The sequence below is a fragment of the Engystomops pustulosus genome, chromosome 6, assembly GCF_040894005.1.
Source record: "Engystomops pustulosus chromosome 6, aEngPut4.maternal, whole genome shotgun sequence".
Taxonomy (NCBI): domain Eukaryota; kingdom Metazoa; phylum Chordata; class Amphibia; order Anura; family Leptodactylidae; genus Engystomops; species Engystomops pustulosus.
Genome location: NC_092416.1, coordinates 117,007,437 through 117,023,193, shown reverse-complemented (window position 1 = coordinate 117,023,193; position 15,757 = coordinate 117,007,437). Strand labels below are relative to the sequence as shown.

The window sequence follows — 15,757 nt, the reverse complement described above, 5'->3', positions numbered from 1 at the left end:
ATCCTTGATCCTGGTGGAAGAGAAGATCCCCTTTAATTCGTTTTGCAGGCCATCTTTCCAAGCATGCTCTGCTGAACATCTGGGTAAGGAGAATGATTTCCTTCCTCACTAAGGTTGTGGGCTTCTCACCTGGCAAAACTATTTTCCTACACAATAGCGACAAAAAATAATGGGGGAGAAGTATCAATCTGTCTATACCAGAAAAGTGGGGTAATTTGCATCTTAAATGCTGTGCATTACATTTACTGAAGGTTTTAGAGCATTTTAGTCAGTTTTCCAAATCCCCTCAAAAACGGGCTTGTCCTCTGTAAAACTCCACACCAGAAAATAGCCTGAGTGCCAAAAAATGATGATTCAGCATATTAGACCAACTAATAGGAGGTGCAAAGTACAACTCGCCAGTCTTATACTGCACCAGAATAATCACACAGCATCAGACACAGTGATAAATTGAACTGTCTAGATCTATATAGCTTCAAAGCGCTACCCGCTTGTCTTTTATGGTTTGGGTATGTGTCTGGTAGCACACGAGCTCTGGGCAAGCACACTGGCTCCTATTCATCGTTCAGCAACAGGGGGGCTCTGCACATGCTGCTGGAGTCACGCCTAAACAAAAAAAATACGAGCAGGTAGGTGAATCTGCAGGGGCTACTGGGGGAGTGGAGTAGCCTTTGCCCCCGGAGCTCTCTGAGGCTACTCCACATTCCAGTAGTCCCTGCAATTAATTTGTATAAAGAAGAATTAAAAATGACTTTTTTTTGCAAAGGCTGCATACCTGAGTTAAGTGAAAACAGTTTGGGGATAAGGCAGGGGAGTGGATTCCACATTGGGAAGTTAATAATGACAGTGGTTCTTGCTTCAATGGAGCTCAAGATAGGGGTCTCTGGAGGTATGCTTCCCCTCCAAGAAGCCTAATTGGCATAAAAGTGGAATTGCTAGAAAAGATATGTCATATCCTACCTCAGAGTACCATCATTTTAGTGGTTTGAAAGCTGCAGCCCCTTTAATCAATATTGTACTTCTGATACCAGTGTATCGGAGCAAATACCTGGCAATAGAGAGCTGAATTGGCATAGTTTAAATGCTAGCCTTACCCCACCCATATGACATAAAAATCTGAAAATAATGACATTTATAACTTTTCAATAGTGGGGACTAGAGAGAAGGAACCAACTACCTGCATGCCCGTATTAGATTTAGAGTTGAAAGGAGGTAGTGAAAGGTTTTCTTTAACTTTTTGTAGTGCTCCCTGACAGTAATGCAAAGCTGCTGGCATCATGTTCAACTAGAACTTATTTTACTGCAAGGTTTTTTTTACTGTATTAAACCTGTTAATTAACTTTTCTGTTCCTGTCATTTGGCACCGTTTTTGTGCCAGGTTTTGCTGGCATAGTTTTGCACCTTTTTTGAACAATTCAGCCACGACGCGGCAGAATAACACAAATCAAACAAACACATCTGCCCTACTTAGATAAATAGGGTAACAGGTGCAGATAAAGTGCAGAAAACCAAAAAAAAAGATATGAACGACTATGATAAATTACTCCTTATGAATGCTAATTTTACTCAGCTAATTTTACCTATCAACAAACAAACTTTTTTGTCAATGTTTCTGACCCATCAATCACTGTTAATATAAATAGGTGACCCAGAGATTTCTAAGAGAATGATAAGTAACCAATGTGTCCTTCTTTACATTTTGCCACAAGAAAAAGGAAAATGGAGGTTACAGAAAATCATCTTCAAAAAAAGAAAAACACCAGAGTTCAGTGCAACATGCCTCTGAGATAGAGGCCAAAACCGTGAAGAAGTCAGAAAGCCCCAAGTCTGGGACTCTTAGCAGATTATTTAAGCAGAAGGTTTGTAGAGACCTGTAGGAAACACTGATATACAGCATGTTTTGTGGGTGGAAGGACTTTTGGGGTCCCCACAAAAACTGACCATCTGTAAAACAGTGTTTCTGGGTCATTCACTAATTTACTAAGGTCATGACCCAATCCCCCTTTTATGTCTTTACTTACCACACAAGTATTAATTATTCTAATGAACGTCATTACATTGACAAGTTCTGTGTCTTATCATTTAAACTAATTGTAGCCCAGAGGATTGCTTATACGAGACAATTATGTAAAGGCAAAAGAACTGCATTACTGGTGTGTGTGTGTCCATCCACAAACACTTTTAAGAAATTGTTAATAATGTAAGGGATTACAGGCAGTCCCTGGGTTACATACAAGATAGGGTCTGGAGGTTTGTTCTTAAGTTGAATTTGTATGTAAGTCGAAACTGTATATTTTATAATTGAAGTTCTAGACAATTTTTTTTCTTTTGCCCCAGTGACAATTGGAGTTTCAAAATTTTTGGTGTAATTGGACCAAGAATTATCAATAAAGCTTCATTACAGACACATTACAGCTGATCACTGCAGTCTGGGACTATAGTAAAGCATCCAGAGAGCTTCACCAGAGGTCACAGTGGGCAGAGGGGTCCGTCTGTAACTATGGGTTGTCTGTAAGTTGGGTGTCCTTAAGTAGGGGACCGCCTGTATTTAATTATAGAACAAAATTTAATATCACATGTGAAAATGGTATTTTGGCCATGATTATTGGTGGACTTAAAGAGTAAATGTCATTTGAAAAAACTTTTGATATGTTGTAGGACATGCAGAGGCTATGCAGAGGCCTCATATGGCTGTTGCTATGCTATGCTCTCATTGTCCTCTTTGTGCTGAAGACGGGTTAAACATTTCCATGTTGGCTCCATCCCCTCTCTTCTCTGCTCTTCCCAGGTGATTCTCTTTACTGCTGCTTCCAGCAAGTTGGGGAGCCTTGCCTAATGTCATAATAAAACACCAAAATCTCTCCCTATTAACCCTCAACCATTACATAATCAAATACTGTAATCAAACAGATAAAAAATGTAGCTCTCCATCAGAAGAGTCTACCCTCCACCTCACACTCGGTTGCAGAAAATGGCAGAAAGGAGAGGAGAGGGAGTTGTAACGGCCTTCCAAACGGGTTACGTTATGAGCTGTATACACTTCCAATGCCCTCCAGATGTAGGTGAAGTATGGTCAGCTAATCCGACAATCTGTGTAGTTCCATAGAAATTTGCATTTAAAGGACACCTGCCATCAGGTCTCTGTCACTTGTCCTGTCACTATTACCTGTTGGAGCAGCTCCCAAGGATTTCATCCCAGCCTTTATCTAGTTATTTCATACGTTAATCCTTGTAAAATCATCTTTTCTTTATTATGTAAAGGAGGCTGGTCACATGGTCAGAGGCAGCGATGTCACCCCCGTTCCCCCTCCCCTCTCCTCCCCCTGCTCAGGTCTGTGTGTAATGTATAGTAAAGCATGGCTAGTGCCTGTGCTTTATCTGCTGACATGCTGCATCCTTCTAATACACATGTGTGAGACACAGACATCATCTACACAAGTACCTGACATGTTCTGCTATAACATGGCTGCCTGGAGCTGTTGTATCTCTCCTATACACACACAGGCTAAAGGGGGCGCCAGCACCAGGAAGCACATCATTATACAGCCTCACAACATTATACATGCTGTCAGTCATGCACTGGGGGTGTGGCTGTACCTCCCACTCATGAATAAGCTGGACAGCTTGAATATACTAATGACTCATTGGACATTTCACAGGTCATTTGCATACAGCTTTAGGACCTCATTGCTTGGGTTTACAGACATGTAGAGGGACAATGAAGGGATAGAGGCAATGCTTTCTAATTGCAGTTTATGAAAATATATTTAGTTTAGGGGGGTTATTTTGCCTGACTGTTCACTTTAAGGACTTGTCCTTTGCCCTCAACATGATATATTCATTCCTTAGTAACATTGCCATCTACTGCCTATATATGGTTTTGCAGCTGCATCACATCTGCCTGGGATGGGAATATTTGCATACTGACAAATAGGATGTTATGTTTATGAATTGTTATTTCCACATTGTAAAAAGGACCCTGGTTGGATAATGGATAATTGCCACCCCTGCAAGGGAAGTTCATAAAACCACTTGTGGCTAGAAAGTTTTAAGGCTAGTCTGAGATTGATTCCCGATGTACAGATCCGGACACACAGCATGCAGATATCAGGCCTGCTGCAGGACTCTACCTTCAAAAGCCTGGCTTGGAGCACTACAATAGCAGTCACCAACCAGTGACCTTGGACTCAAACCAGTAAGACTGTTACCTTGGTCTGTTGGCTCTGGGGGTTGGTGTTCTGGAATAAAGGAAACGTGAGTTGATGTTTTACATCCCTTGTCTAAGTGTGATCACTGAAAGCCGCATTACATCAAGGGCTTCTCCTTTACGATCTACCCAGGGATCTTCACACATACATACCCTGGGAGCGCGCCAGGGAGAACTGTTTCTATCCACCCTCTTTTCCCTCTTTCTTGCCTTCCACCTGTTGGATACCTGCCCAGCATGGATGAGATCTGTTCCACCTATACTAAGCGAAAGTGATCCAATCGAGCGCTAGGCCATGCTCAAGCCATCCACTTGGTTACCATGGGAATCTATCTGCCTCCAAGCCAAAAAGTCAAGTCCTGGTGGGGGATGTTGCAGAGTCATAATGTGCTCTTCGCTTTTCTCCAATCCGCCCAGTTTTGTGCAGTAGATAGATAGATAGATTGAGTAGATAGAGAAGATCGATAAATTGATAGATAGGTAACCACCCACACCCAATGTTCCCCATCTCCCTGCATTCCACCCCACTTCACATAAATCCACATTTTGTAAAACTTTGGCAATGTTAACTTGTATTTGATCCTGCCAATAAAGCTTCCTTGAATTGAATTGATACAGAAGATAGATTTTTTTTTTCTATAAATAAGGAAATTCTTGAAAGGACATTACATACCCTACCTGAGGAGGCTAGTAGTTTAGTAGGGTAAAACCAGGTGACAGGTTCCCTTTAAAGATGCCTCCCATATAACACCCATCTTACTTTACCTAGTAGACCTTGCAAGAGACATCAAAGATAGATTAACAGACACTGAATTCCGGGGTAGATGACGGTGGCTTGGGCGCCGTCAGCCTGAGCGCTTCCGGTACTTTTACAAGGTTATTATTTCGGCAATAAAAACACTGAATTACACGTAAAACGCTGTCCCGCCCATCCCCTAGACATAACGAGCAGTATCTTTTTAGCCTCTTTCATAGAAGATTTTTTAATATATCCTCCCAACACAATTTTTGACTACAAAATCCCAGTCAGTAGTTCAGGATTCCAGTTCCCAACAGTTGCCCCTCATCCTGACCAGTGAAACAGATCCCCCATCTGATTCCTGATGTGGTGAGGAGTTCAGTTGGGACACATGCAGCACGTTTAAATCATTTAGAACATTACAGTATGTGAGAGTGTTAATATAAGTCTATCACTGTGACTGTACTACATGCTGATTATGTCTATACATCATCATTTCACCTCATGATAACTAATATAAATGTGATTAAAATCTAAGTCCATTGCAAAAGTAGTTTTGTTGTTCAAAAGGCTGAAACCAAATACACTAATAAAACCCAGTTCGATATTACTAACAAAATGTAATTATTTTTATGGTAACATTTTCAGAGATATTCACTGTCAGTAAAAATTGTTCCTCAAATCTTGTAAAATTAATATATGTGTCCATCTCCTTTACAGTCAAAAAAAGAGGAACCGCTTACAAGTGGCAGCAATGTAAGTAGAAATCTTTCTCCATCCACCAGCTTTATCTGCTTGCTCAGATTATAATCTAATTAACAACCCCTAATTACTGTATAATTAGCATTTACTGTCCTGCCTGATCAAGGATATCCATATAGGAATACACATACATTATTATATCCAATGTTGTTTGTCTTTATTTGATAAAGAAGCTGATTTGTGTGCAGGGTTTTCACCATGTATTCAGAGGCTGTACCGCCATTCACTCATTATGTGAGGACACAATTATATATTACAGGGCTGGGTCTGATAATAGAGCAGTCATTGTTCAGTGCTTACCCTACTCTCCAGTTATATCAACTCTCGTATCAAGAAGAGACATGCACCAGCAGCAGCTTCCACAGTTTATGATGGGAAGCTAAAAAGATAGATCAGCTTAAACAACAGTATTTACAATAATAATGATCATAATAATATTAATATTTGTCTTCCTTTATGATTTTTGGACTAAACATACTTGTACTAAACATACTTTATTAATAACTAATCTCTGTTGTAGGTTGAGCTAGAAAAGTCTATTGTTTCTGTGTCTGTAAAGTCAGAGAAGTCACCCCCAGAGCAGGTATTAATCCAGGATGTCCCAACACAGATCGCAGCATCAGAAGAGGAAGGCAAAGCGGCTAAAGAATCCACAACCTCCCGGCCCAAGTTATTCTGGAGGAAGGTCAGTAGAGTCAGATAATATCTGGTAACATTATATTCCATGGTCTCCACCAGAGATAACAGAGGGACACCTCCACATTGTCAAGGGTATTAGAAGGTCACCAACTGCACACAATATTAATTGTGGGTGTTTTAAGTATTATTACATCTCCTGCAACATGAACTATCATTTCTTGTTTATTTAGAAGTTGTAATTTAAGCTGCATCAGAAATAACTAGCAGCACATGCATTTTTTATCATTTTATGCAGTTGCATTTACACATTTACATTTATTTATAGTGGGTACAGAAAGTATTCAAACCCTCTAAATATTTCAATCCAATTGGTAAGATCAAAAAAGTTCTTTTTTTTTTTGCTCAACACTGTACATCTTGTTTTTTTGTTAATTTATTAAACAAGAAAAACTTAAATATCACATGGTTATAAGTATTCAGACCCTTTGCTGTGACACTCGCACGTTGTCCATTTACTGCCGATCCTCCTTGAGATGGTTCTACTCCTTCATTGGAGTCCAGCTGTGTTTTTATTAAACTGATTTGACTTGATTAGGAAAGGCACACACCTGTCTATATAAGACCTCACAGCTAACAGTGCATGTCAGAACACATGAGAATCATGAGGTCTAAGGAACTGCCCAAGGAGCTCATAGTACAGATCTGGCCAAAGTTACAAGATAATTTCTGCAGCACTCAAGGTTCCTAGGAGCACAGTGGCCTCCATAATACTTAAATGGAAAAAGTTTGGGAGGACCACAACTCTTCCTCTACCTGGCCTAGACAAACTAAGCAATTGTGGGAGAAGAGCCCTGGTGAGAGCCTTAGCTGAACTCCAGATAAGCAGTAGGGGGATGGAGAAAGTTCTACAAAGTCAACTATGAGAAATAAGATTCTCTGGTGTGATGAGATGAAGATTGAACATTTTGGTGTTAATTCTAAGCAGTTTGTGAGGGGAAAACAGGCACTGCTCATCACCTGCCACATAAAATCCTAACAGTGAAACGTGGTGGTGGAAGCAGCAGTTTTTCAGCTGCAGGGACAGGACGACTGGTTGCAATTGAAGAGAAGATAAATGCAGCCAGGTACAAATATATCCTGGATGGAAACCTCTTCCAGGGTGTTCTGGACCTCAGACTGGGGCAAAGGTTCACATTCCAACAAAACAATGACCCTAATCACACATCTAAAATAACAAAGCAGTGGCTTCAGAAAAACTTTCGCACCTTTCTTGACTGTCCCAGCCATAGCCCTGACATAAAACCAATTGAGCATCTCTGGAGAGACTTGAAAATGACTGTCCATCAACATTAACCATCCAACTTGAGGAAATGGGAGAGGATCTGCAAGAAAGACTGGCAGAGGATTCCCATATCCAGGTGTGAAAAACTTGTTGTATCTTCCCCAAAGAAGACTCATGGCTGTACTAGCTCAAAATCTGCTTCTACTCAATATTGAGCAAAGGGTCTGGTTACTTATGACCATGTGATGTTTCAGTTTTTCTTGTTTAATAAACTATCAAAAATATCTACATCTATATCTATCTTCATTTTTTTTCTCTCAAGATGGGGTGCAAAAAATTAGCAAAAAAAAGAAAATTTTTTTATTTTACCAATTGGCTGCAATGAAACAAAGTGAAAAATGTAAATGTGTCTCAATACATCCTGTATCCACTGTATATACACGCTTTCCACTGATCTAATGTTGTCGGTGAACACATAGGGTTCTACATTGTTTTTCTCTGACTGCTGATCAGTGTAAAAATACTGAAGTAGGAAAAGGCCTCATTTAAAAAATGGTTCAGTAAGGCATCAGTGACAAATCACTGAAGCCAGGAAGAAAAAACTAAGCTGTATGTGTCCATAAACCAGAATGACTTTAGTGAGAAAAAAAATGTGAAACCACCCTAAAGCTACATGCACAAGAAGCTTGCTTTTTCCATGTGCTATCTGTTAAATTAAGAGAAAACATATAAGAATATATTCATTTACATGGATGTGGTTTTTCACGGTTTTGTATGTGAGCCGTGAGTCCGAACCGCAAAACTCAGACCAAGTCCTATGCCTGCCTGTGTTTGCAGCTCAGACAGTCGTTTTTCAGAGGCTGATTTACACTCTGAAGACACATATGCATGTAGCCATAGATCGTGTAGGATATGTAGAATGATTACAGATGCTGTGTGCATATTTCAGGTTTATAATAACTTTTTTCTAAAAAGTCAGGTTACAAGAATCGCTTGTGTGAAATGTATTTTATCAAAGTTTTGAATGTAAAAAGTTATGAGAAGAATTTGATTCACAGTATGCAGAATTTTTCAGTTAATTTATCGTCATTGACCACAAGCAAATTTGTTGTAACAAATTCTCTCTTTGTGGGGGTTTTCCTGGACCAAACCTTGGACTGCTGTTCAATTCAGCAGTTCTGTTTGGTCTGGTGATTCCATTACAGTGTGAAATGGTCGGGACAAACTTGTTTGTGGACAACAGACCGAAGATCATCCATTTTGGTTCCTACAGGTGTTTTTTATTAGATGATTACTGGGTATTTATTATAGCTTGTTCTTCAGTACAGCCGAATGTGGCCACTGACAATTTTTGACTGACTTGACCCTTTTTTGTTTTTTCATTTCCATTTTTCACTCCCCACCTTCAAAAATCTATAAAAATCTTTTTTTATTTTTACACGTAAAGAGCTCTGTGATGGCCTGTTTTCTGCGTAATAAATTGCACTTCATAGTGATGGTGTTTGATATTCCTTTCGTGTACTGGAGAATGTGAGAAAAATGTGCGCCCCAAATGACATGTCTACTTTATTCTTTGGGTTGGTACGATCATGGGGATACCAAATTTGTATAGGTTTTAGAATGTTTTCACACATTTGCAAAAATGAAAACCTCCTGTACAAAAGTTTTTTGAAAATTTTGTTTGCCAACTTCTGGTGCTAATAACTTTTTCATACTTTGCTGTATGGAGCTGTGGGCAGTGTCATTTTTTGCTACTTCTGATGATGTTTTCAATGCTATCATTTTTAGGGTTGTACGACCTTTTGATCATTTTTTATAGTTTTTTAAATATTTTTCAAAATGGCAAAAAAGTGGGCGCTATTTTCCATTCCGTTGATGAAGTTCAAACATTAAGTGACAAAACTTTGGCTGTGATATGCTGTCACCTGATGATAATTTGCATTCATTTTGTTGGTAGCAGTGTGTGTTTTGTTTTTAACAATTATAATTAAAAATGCAAGAGGTTAAAGATGATAATAAGAGGGAGGCTATTACGCAATTCTACAGGGGAAACGTATCAATACAGGCAGTCCCCGGGTTACGTACAAGAAAGGTTCTGTAGGTTTGTTCTTAAGTTGAATTTGTATGTGCAACATCCCCCACCAGGGCCTGGCCTTTTCTCGTGGGCTTGGAGGCAGATGGAGCACAGAATACTTGAGTAGTGGCTAGTGTGGCCTTGGGCACGCTGTGGTTATGGTGCTTGGTATGGGGACCGGAGGGCTGTCCTACATCCTGGCAGGTCTCCAGCAGGTGGTGTGTGCAAGAAATAAGGAGGGAGAGGCTGATGTACTGGTTGCTTCCTGGGGCAACCCCTGAGGTGTCTGTAGGATAAGTCCCTGGGTGATGGATGGAGGTAAACAGCCTGGATCCAGGGATCACACGGAGACAATGTTGTGCAAATCAACTCACAGTTCTTTATTCAACAGCAGGCAATGGCTTAAAACAGCAGATTCTCACGCTGGAAGGGTCATGGAGAGTTTGTTCACAGGCTGATGGTAGATGCAGGCTGGGCTGTTTCAGGTGGAACTGAGTCCAAGTAGTAAAAGCTGCAGTTCTGGGCTGAAGTCTCCTGTCTTGCCCTGTGTGCCAGGCAGTAGGCCTGAGGCACTAGGAGTTCCTGGGATTGACGGCACTGACATGTGCTGCTCATTGTGACTTGAGCAGACTGCTGAGACAGACCATGTGCTATCCCCCAGCAGGGGTTTTTATACTCCCCCTGGTCAGGTGGTATCATTGGATAATTACATACTCCAGTTAACTGTTGCCTTGCCAGGCAGTATCAACAGATGCAATTACGCTATATTCAGATTCTAGAACCTTCCTAGAGAGGTGATCAATCTTCCTAACAGCTTCTGACCTGAGGAGGGCGCTATTTGCAACTACCAGCCTGCCTATGCGTTGGAAGGGGTTTTGCATATATAAGTCAGAACTATATATTTTATAATTGTAACCCTAGCAAAACATTTTTTGGTCTCTATAACAATTGGACATAAAAACATTTTGAGTTGTCATAAGAACCAGGATTATACAATAAATATTATTTGCAGGCACCTTTGATAACTGTTATAGCTGTTTTTAACTAGGGGTTGTCTATAAGTTGGGTGTTCTAAAGTCGGGAATCGCCGGTAGATGTGCACCAAAGTTTTGGAGTGATTCTTGCGTAGATTTTTACATTTTTCTGCACAATAAATATTTTTTTTACATTTCAGACAACTGAAAGTAGATTTGTCCTTTGAAATGCTGCTCGGTATATATTAAGTGTGACAAATGTACTCTACATCCTGTCTTTAAAAAATAGCTATTTGTCAGCACGGTGAAGAGCACTTCTGCTTGCAGCACTGGGGTCCTGGGTTTAAATCCCACCCAGGTCAACATCTGGTCAACGTCCTCCGGTTTCGTCCCACATTCCAAAAACATACTACTGTATTAGGATGTTCAGATTGTGAGCCCCTTGTGGACAGGGACCAATTAGTCATTCTTTGTGCAGCACTGCATAATCTGTAGGCCCTATATAAATAATGAATTATTATTTTTATTATGACATGATGGTGAGATTTTTTGTGCAATTTGTTGACAACATCAAAGAGTATCACAAGACAGCGGAAGCATTGGATGATGTCTTCTTTGGCAGGCTAGATAGTTTGGTGTACCACAGCATTCACGAAAAACATTTGAATCATTTTGATACAGATTACACCAATCCAAAAATGTCACACAAGTGAATACATGATTACCTTGACACACCAGGGGCACTGAATAGGGCAATATTCTTATATTTGTTATCCATGGCCTCCTTCCTTCTAAAACCAACTTTTAAAATTGATTTTAATGAGCCTGAGGGGCTATCCTTTCCCTTCTCTGGCTTTAAAGTTTCACCCACACCCTCAGTACTAAGAATGCAGCACGGCACAAGTGCTGAGGAAGCAGGAGCAGGTTGAGACAGTGTAACAGTCTATAAAGCCTGATCACAGAGGAGCCCATCGTAATTTGGAAAAGTTTATTTTAGAAGGAAGGAGGTCATGGATAAGAAATATAAGAAGAATACCACGATCACAGTACCTGGATCTATGGGTAAGTGTCCCTGGTTTATGGTAGATTAAAAAATAAACTGAAGTTCATGCTTTAGAGTGATATTTTTTAAAATGCCCTTTTTGTCATTTAGTGCCCTTTTATCTGTGGCCCGAAACCATGTGGTTTCAATTCAACAAGGTCATATTTATTCCCTGCATGAATTAATATAATTGCCCAAAATAAATAAAAATATTTACCATGTAGCAGTGTCATTAGATAGTAACTTTTCCCAGTCTGAGACTCAGCCGTTAGGGAGAGCAGCATTACTAGGGCCGCCATATCGAAAACAGACATCCCAGCATCATCATCCTTGGCAATTTTGCTTCATTGCACAGTAGCAGGTGTATCTGTCATTTTCTGGGCAACAATAAACAGGTTTTTATTAATGATAGTTTACATGAAACTCTTTAACAGCTTAATTAAGATGACCACTATTCAATGTCAATCCCACATACAGATATATATCTACACTATCATGCACTATTGCATATATCTACACTATCTATTGACAGTGTATACCTGATCAGTGTGTTTATGTGTATTGTTTGCACTTTTTATTGTCTATTTTATAATGTTTTCGAAAAAGATTTAATAAATGTATCATTTAGTTGAATATAAGAATCTTTGTGATATATCTTATCAATGGAAAATATGTCTACATTTTCCTTCAAATGCATGGGGGGGGGGTGAATAGTAGAGACGAGACACAGCCTGAGTGAATGCTTCTCAACGAACAAGTGTTTTTAGCAGTACTAAGGGAGTAAAGTTCTGGTGGCTCTGACATCCAGTTTAGAGGACAGGAGAGAGCTAATAAGAAGAGATACGTTTCCTTGATTAGATATATTACAACCTTTCTTAAAATCATCTTTCTTATCTTCACAATTAACTCCTATTTCTTCTTCATATAACACAACACAATAACAATGATAGCATTTCTTGTAGATATTTACAGTTAGTAAATGTTTAACATATTTTTCTCAGCTCTCAGTCTCACGTTTTTGTACACTTTTATTTTCTACAGCTTAAAATACATTAAAAAAAATATCTAATGGTCAACTTTTTATTAGTCTTTTAAGGGAGAGCCACAACCCAAAAAAATCCAGGAAAATGTAAGTTCATTGCAATATACGGGGTGACATCAATCACTGGGGACATGATTTATAATTCTCATCAATTTATTTAATGGTTCATTTTAAAATTCAAAACAATAATTTTGTTATCTATGTAGCTATTATTGTAGCTTTTTTACTATTTTTATACAGTATTTAAATAATTATTTAGTGTATAAATTTATTATACTGTATACAGTGTGTTAAATATTTATAAAATAAGATAATCAAATACAGATAATAGTAAAGTTTTATTAAGCATAGTACTCTAAAATGACAACTAGAGTTCAATGCTTCAAATTTATTTAGAAACACACACCTTTGAAAAATTATGGTATATTTGATAGCTGTTCTTGAACAACACATTTTTAAGTTATGAGTCATTTTTTGGTTTAAGGGCAACCCTTTCAGAGTGTGTTTCCTGGGGGCAAACATTAGACCAATATTGTTATACAAATGGATATAAAGAATGGTTAAACTGTACACTGAAAGAGCCCTTAAAAGTCTCTTAAATTGTATATGTAAAGTGGTTTTCCAGGAATTCTTAAAAAACCCATGGGGGCCAGGGCAGGGGTGACAAAAAGGAAAATATACTTATCTTGCTTCAGGTCCCAATTACAGTGTCACCACCGGACAATTGGCCAGAAGTGCTTTGGCCCTGGCAGATCATTGGACCACAGTGATTGCAATATATCATGGGATTTCACTTGTGATGTAAGAGGAAGTGGCGTCCCATTGTCCACATCACTCAAGGAATAAACCTAAAGCTTGGGGGGGGGGAGGGGTTCCACCAGTTGTGGCTTCCTGAAGGGTAATTTCAATGATATGGCAAAATCTAAATTACTATGTGTATTTTAAGTTGAGGTTTTCAGAGATTTCCACACAATAACGGTATACCATATACATATCAATATTAACCTTTGCTGTTAACTGTGAGTTACTTATCACTTATATGTTGTAAATCCTCCATGTTGTAGGTTGTTGACGTGCAGGTAGCACAACCTGTATCTGTTTACTCAACCCCAGAGCAGTTTCCAGTACAGGACGCTATTTCCCTTGACTCAAATGTCCAAGTAGAGGAGAATGAGAAACCAATGGGGGAGCCATCGACTCGCTCTGTTCCTTTCTGGAGGAAGGTTCGAACACTGGTGTTTTCTACTTGGGTTGCATGCTGGCTTTATATTCCATACAAAGCTTGGGTGTACTTTATCTGCCACTAGTGCAATCCTCACTGTCTTTTCAACCTTACAATGAAATGGCAAGTTTCTTTTACAGTGATTTAGGGAATCCTCACAACATTTTTTATTGTTTATTGGGTTCTAAAAGCTGTGCAGATTGATGCCATAGTTTATACTAGTCATAGATCAGTTTTTTCCATTGATCCCTAATGCTCTAAATAATCTGCATAGACATAGTTACAATGAATTGCCAGCCATTTGCATGAGGCCTAATAGCAACTGAAGGAAGCTATGGATTTTACACTATCTGATCTCTAAAGAATAACAAGACATGTTTGGAAATTATTACGTACAGAATAGACATAGAACATGGAGATTCTCTTCCATGGCTTGTGAGAGTAGGACATGCACTTTGTCTAGAATGAGGAATGTTTAGATTGGGATTCCTTGCCCTTATTGTAAGGGCAGTCACTCTGTGATGTTTGAAAGATGTTTATGGGTGTCTTAATGACAGAACCTTACTCACTTGCTCATAGAGCAGGGCTGCGTGATTGTCGTTATCTTCTATTTGTTATCCATGGCCTCCTTCCTTTAAAATCAATGTTAAATTTATGCTAATGAGCCTGAAGTGCTAGGAGTGGAGCCCCTCCGTGCTGCAGCTTCACAAGCTGTGCAGATCACTTCCAACTCCCACTGTGTGATGAAACCTGATCTGCTGCTGTGGGATTACATCAGGCAGAGGATGGGAAAGTGCTGAGGGAGCAGAAGAAAATTGCCAAATTCACAGTGCCTGGATCTATGAGTAGGTGCCTGTGGTATGTCGTGCCTGATTTGATGGGAGATTTCCTTTGATGGGCATCTGAAAAAGATTAGTGAAAAAAGGAGTTTATTTTGGAAGTGGAAAATATTTTTTCCTGTAAAATTAGGATTGTCTTATTGGGGTTTTTTGCTTCGGCTGGAATAACACTGCAAGAGAATAGGCTGATAGTTTCACTGATCCCTGAATCTTTTTTTTTTATTCTTTTACCATGTACCATCTATTAATATTTTATTTCTAGTCTTTTAAGGGAGATCCCCAGCCACGTAAAAAACAAGACAATGTAAGTAAATATAATAGCACATAATTTCTCCACTAATGTAAAATGTAATGTAATGTAAAAATAAGATATTATGCAGGGATGTATCCTGATGCATCAGCATATGATTTAAGCCCCTCCCCACAACACCTGGCGGATATATCAGCAGGCTCCAGCCTCATGATAAGTATCTGCTGGGTTCACCGTACGCCCAGCTTAGTTCTAATCAGTTCCACACCAGGACCGGCCATGCATAGAATTGCGCTATAATGTTGCCTGAACCTGACGCTGACTTAATCTAGTGCGAAGGCCTGGAACTATCTTTTTCCCACCCAACCAGTGAAGCTGACTATGCAGCTAAATAACAGCTTATGTACCTGTTTTCAGGCATTCTGGCCATGATAAATCCCCCTTATATGTACTATTTTACTTTCAAAATAGTACTTGATGTTTTATCGGAAACATTATATGGTGTCTTTAGCCCCAACCTCTGTATTTACACCAATAGAGTAAAAGTGACTTTTTTTTAAAAATAAAGTTAGCAAGAATAAACCAACACTTAAAAAAAAAAATCAAACCGTATACAACCATAACAATCCAAAATATGAAAATAAAATGGCAAAGCCATGAGGTGAATGCTGTGTGAAAGTTTAAC

At 39.2% G+C, this 15,757-nt stretch overlaps 1 protein-coding gene across 14 annotated transcripts in view; it reads left to right on the top strand.

The window, feature by feature from the left end:
• The window catches only part of BCAS1 (brain enriched myelin associated protein 1), a 76,926-nt gene that overhangs the window by 41,703 nt on the left and 19,466 nt on the right, over positions 1-15,757 (top strand). For 5 of the 14 annotated variants that reach the window (XM_072110653.1, XM_072110662.1, XM_072110661.1 and 2 more), the window contains exons 7-12: positions 1,710-1,859; positions 5,667-5,702; positions 6,229-6,393; positions 12,807-12,848; positions 13,826-13,984; positions 15,085-15,126. In XM_072110653.1, the coding sequence (XP_071966754.1) occupies positions 1,710-1,859; positions 5,667-5,702; positions 6,229-6,393; positions 12,807-12,848; positions 13,826-13,984; positions 15,085-15,126 (594 nt within the window). The remainder of the gene's footprint in view (positions 1-1,709; positions 1,860-5,666; positions 5,703-6,228; positions 6,394-12,806; positions 12,849-13,825; positions 13,985-15,084; positions 15,127-15,757) is intronic. The other 9 variants (XM_072110663.1, XM_072110666.1, XM_072110665.1 and 6 more) reach the window with 7 other exon arrangements.